This window comes from Sprattus sprattus (genome assembly GCF_963457725.1).
Source record: "Sprattus sprattus genome assembly, chromosome: 1".
Classification (NCBI taxonomy): domain Eukaryota; kingdom Metazoa; phylum Chordata; class Actinopteri; order Clupeiformes; family Clupeidae; genus Sprattus; species Sprattus sprattus.
In genome coordinates, this window is record NC_137920.1 from 30,772,678 (window position 1) to 30,777,677 (window position 5,000).

A 5,000-nucleotide genomic window follows, 5' to 3' on the forward strand; every position below is an offset into this window, starting at 1 on the left:
CCCTGGAATTAATACATTAAACCCTTGACGTTTTGTACCTCAAATGATGAAAATCTCTAAAGCGGACTGCTCAATCGGCTGTTAAAACCCTTCATCGGGAGCTTTTTAATCTCATTCTTTAAGGGATTTGTAGAGAGTGTGGGATATATGGATTCAGCAAAACATTATATAATTGTGATCTTGACTGAGGAAATGTGATTAAATAATAAAAACGGATAGTTAGTTAATGGTGATTTCTGGCCCCATTTGTTAAAGAAATGTTTTCTGCAAGAGTGTGATGAGTTATTGTTTGAATGAGAGCTATAACAGCTAAATTACTTACCGGCTTTTTAAGGGTATAATAAGCAAGTGGTGCCAGCTAGAGCTAATGAACATGATCTCAAAACAGACTAAACCTGAGGGATGCAAGTCATCACTGCATCTACACATGAATACATGGGATTAAGAGGACACAGGTTAACTATTGCTCTCCTCCGTAAGGTTTCTTACAGCTGTCTAGAACTAGCATTAGTTCGATCTGTTTTTATTTATGTATTTAGTATTATTATTTCATTTCAGTTCATGTGCAGATGTATTTACTTATTCGCATTGTTGGTACATAACCCTAACCCTAACACTTGTATTAAGCTTAGCGGGTTTACACATTGTGTTTTTCTTGGTGGTTAATGTGTTAATGGTACATTTTTGGTTCAGGGACAGAGTGAGGGTTCCATAGATATCTATAATAAAGGCTAGATATCCTGCCTGCGTTTCTGGCCGACGGAGCCGAATGTCCGCACATTTCGGCCATTTTGAGGACAGTATAGCTCACTCCCCCTTAACATTGTGTTGGAAGTGGTACTTTTTAAGTAACCAGAACTTCCTTAATTTTCAACCGATTTTCAAACGGGTTGGTTTGTTATAAACGTAAGATATTTCTTATGGCACTACATACTTATGAAGAATTATAAACATGGGTTTTCATATGAAAATAACATTGACAGGTCTCTGACAGGTCTCGTTTCAAGGGAGTGTTCAATAGAGCAGGTTGCACAAAATTCTGGCATCTTCATTGGCAATAAAGTCCGCAATTTCCTGTCGAAATCATAATGTAAGATGTTTAACAAACCAACCCGATTGGAAATCATGTGCAACTTCAGTTTTATTATGTGCAACTTAAGTTATATTGAAAAGAAAGAACAATTATGCCTCGCCAATTGATGTAAAATGACTGATACACAATAGCCGTGATACACAATTAAGCTGCACATTTCAACATGTTCAAGCATCCAGAATTATTACCAAGGTAATGACGATTGTAAATCAAGTAATTTGTAAATCCGTCAAAAATGTCCGCGAGATAAGAGTGTAAACGATTGTGAAGATCACTGACGTTACCTAACGTACCACTGATCCCTACCGGAAGTATACTGTCCTCAAAATGGCCTCCTGTGCGGACGTTCAAGAGACTGCCGTTGCACCCCCTTGGAGGGTTCCACCTCAAAACTATGTTTGAACCAAGGCGCGGCGGCCATTTTAGCTTCACTGGTGAACGTGTAGGCCGCTTAACAGTCATGGAGTGGAACAGTCTTGATGAGGCTCAGTTCTCTCCTCAGAGAGACTGAAGTTGTTAGATGTTTTCAGATGAAGAGATTGGCGCCTTTAGCGTGTTTATTTTGTCAGTGTGTTGTGTTGGAGAAAGTGATTTTCATGCCAGCAGGAAAGAGAGCGAGAGAGAGAAAGAGAGAGAGAGAGAGAGAGAGAACGAGAGAGGGAGAGAGAGAGAGAGAGAGAGAGAGACTTCCTGATTAGGACTGTAGTTGCTATCTGCTAATAATTTCTTTTATTCTTTATTCTGGAAAAGCCTGTAATCTCTGTATGGATGTTCTCTGTGTATGAGTGTCTGTGCGTGTGCATGTGCACAGTTAATCTATCATTTTCAGTAAAGCCAGTAAAGCAGGGTTGATGGGTTTATATAAGCAGAATTGCATTTAATCTGCATATAGAGCCTCTGGTCTTCTGAGGTTATCCTGCACCTTTGTATGATTCATTTTCATGCATCCAGAATGTACATTACCATGTTGGAGTTAACTGATGCCAGCACTGTTAACAAATTAAGCCACTGCAGTGGGCCATTTGTGTGTTTGAGGGAGCAAGATGGAGTTGTCTCGAAAAACCACGACAGATGCTGGCACCCTTGGGTTTTAGCCCCCTTACATTATGGATTTAGATTTAAATTTGGTCATTTAGCAGACACTTTTGTCCAAAGCCACGTACAAGGGAGAGAACAGTCAAGCTACGAGCATTAATGGGAGTGAGGTTTAGGGGGGTGAGTGTAACGGTAGCCAGCGGGTAAGTAAACCTCACTTCTTGACACCTTAAAAAGACGTGCTAGTGACAGACACTAGCACCCATAGCCTCCTAAAGCATTGGAGCGCCACCACAGTTATCACGTGGTTTCAGTTGGCTCCTCTCACTGTACCACAGTGGTCATAGTCACTCCCAGTGTGAGAGGGATAATACTCAATCCAGGTGGTTAGTCTATGATAGGCTAAACTAAACTAGACTAGGCCAGGTGATTGAAGTCACATGGGACTGAGGGATATCCCATAAGTACAGTGGCAAAGGTTAATGGCGGTTCAGAATCAGGGATCAGTATGTTGATAGGGCAGCAGATTCATTGGGGATATGTGATGACCAGTTGTTTTCCAGGCTTCATAGTAGAAATGATCCATTACTGACCTCTAACATTATAGAGATAAAAAAGGGTGCATTATTTGGTTTTATTTATATTTAAATGAACATGACGAGATGTGACAATAAGGTCCATATAGGATTATAGAGTGATGTTCTTTATCATGTATGATGATAAAGTAAATCACTATTTCCCTCTTGTGGCCCGATTGACTGCTGATCCTGCTAGCAGGCTAGCTTATTCCTCAACCTCCTTTGTGGATCTTCAGATCAGGGGCTCACCATTCTTTTAACAAATCTACTTAAGAAGGGAATTTTGTTTCATTTTTTATTTTGCATTTCTTATTTGAGACTGAGACTCCTAGCCTGATGTTTCCATGAACTGCAGCCATCTTATCCTCTTGCCTGTCACTGTGTGTGAACGGTTCTGTTGTCATTTTTTCCACATACTGATTTACTCCAATTGATTTGCTTTTTTTCTGTTCCTGTATGTCTTGCATGCTTGTTTTATTTTTTTAATTTCTTTCTTTCCTCTGCATGCAAAAAAAGCTCCACCCTTCCTGCATGCCTAAAAAGCAAGTCGGCACGGCGGCAGGAGGGGGGAGTGGTCGTCTCCCCCCGCAGTGCCGTACCCCAGCGCATTCTCAGATTCACTGATGAGGTCAGCGTTAGGTAAGAGTCCCACAGAAGAGAGAAAAATGGGCGGATGACAAACTAGATTGATAGACAGAGAGAAGGGGAAAGAGAGAAAGAAAGAAAGAAAGAAGGAGTGTGCTGGAATGAGAGGGACTTGTTTGCCACCCTGAATAAGGTCACTGTCATTTCGCAAAAAAAAAAAAAACATATGTTTCTGACTTGGATCTAATAGCGATTTTGTGAGTGGGACCATCTGTCTCTTGTCTCTGTCCAAAGCAAATGACGAAGAACCCGATGCTAATTTCAGGCATTTTGGCAAACATATAGGACACCAAGAATAGCATGCAAGTTTTCCTGTAGTACTGAGACTCACGCAAATGTCAGAATCTCCATGCACCAACCATGAGTTCCCATGACAACCATGAGTTCCCATGGCAGTTCTCCAGCTCAACTCTATATGCTGTTCAATCCCCTTGCGACTTAGTTTAGCCTAAACGTTGTCAGCCATGGAGATCTTTTGGTAGTCTAACACACTATTTTGTGTTGTCTCCCTCTCTCTGCTATTTTCTTTCTTTCTTTCTTTCTTTCTCTCTCTTTGTCCTTCTGTCATGATCTCTGTCTGTGTAGTGATCTCCAGCCATCTCTGGACAGGATCAGGAGTGCCAGTACAACCTGTCTGAGGCCAGACACGGGATTCCACTCACCCGAGCGAGAAAGGTACAGGGAACACAGAGATGGGTCATTCTCTCTCTCTCTCTCTTTCAGGCTCTCTCTCTTCTTCTTGCTCTCTCCTTCTCTCTCGCTCGCTCTTGACACACACAGTGTCACTCACACACATACAAATACCCATGCACACAGACACTCAAACAAATATGTAAATACACACACGTACACACTCAAACAAATATGTAAATACACACGTCACGCTCAAACACATATTTACACACACACACACACACACACACACACACACACACACACACACACACACAAACGCAGACAATGTAAACACACACACACAGCGACACTCAAATACATTTGTAAATACACACACATACACAGTCAAGCACACATGAACATACAGATACACACACAAACACACACACATATGGTCCCACACACACATCTCAGTGTGAGTAGAGAGGCATGTGTGTTTCATTGTGTATTTTTTTTAATTTCATCCCCATTTTGCTTTTGCTCTTAAAAAATATTCTTGTCATTTTTTTGTAATATCTTTTTGCATCCATTTGGGTCATTTCAACCTTTTAGACATTGTGGGAGTCTAGACAGACCTGGCTGTCAGAGAGCAAATATGAAACTCATAGAGAATGACAGGTAAGAGCCCCCCCCCCCCCCCCCCCCCAGTATGACAGCCCCCGTTCTACCCCAACCTGCAAATAATGCATTCACACTGTTTTCACTTTTACAAATGTACAAAAAAGACTATAATGATTCAGCCTACTTCATGATACACCTAGTCCCAGAGAACTCCAGTTTAAGTGGTTCATAAACTTAAGTCCCCTTTTCGCAGTTTTCTGATGACCCTCTAAATTCAATCGATCTATTAGTGAAATCGGAGATACTATGACTATTTGAGTAAATATTATGTGGCCGTGCTATAAAAATAGTTTACAGCACTGTTCCTTACCCCTCAGCTCTATGCCTCCCTGTCGCTCACACACTTATGTTCC

General features: G+C 41.3%; 1 protein-coding gene across 1 annotated transcript in view; it reads left to right on the top strand.

Annotated features, from left to right (window-relative positions):
• Positions 1 to 5,000, top strand: part of rims1b (regulating synaptic membrane exocytosis 1b) — a gene marked incomplete at both ends in the record, with an annotated part of 73,603 nt that overhangs the window by 55,360 nt on the left and 13,243 nt on the right. Inside the window, 3 exons of the mRNA XM_080843439.1 lie at positions 3,223 to 3,345; positions 3,937 to 4,026; positions 4,579 to 4,644. Coding sequence (XP_080699565.1) covers positions 3,223 to 3,345; positions 3,937 to 4,026; positions 4,579 to 4,644 — 279 coding nt within the window. The remainder of the gene's footprint in view (positions 1 to 3,222; positions 3,346 to 3,936; positions 4,027 to 4,578; positions 4,645 to 5,000) is intronic.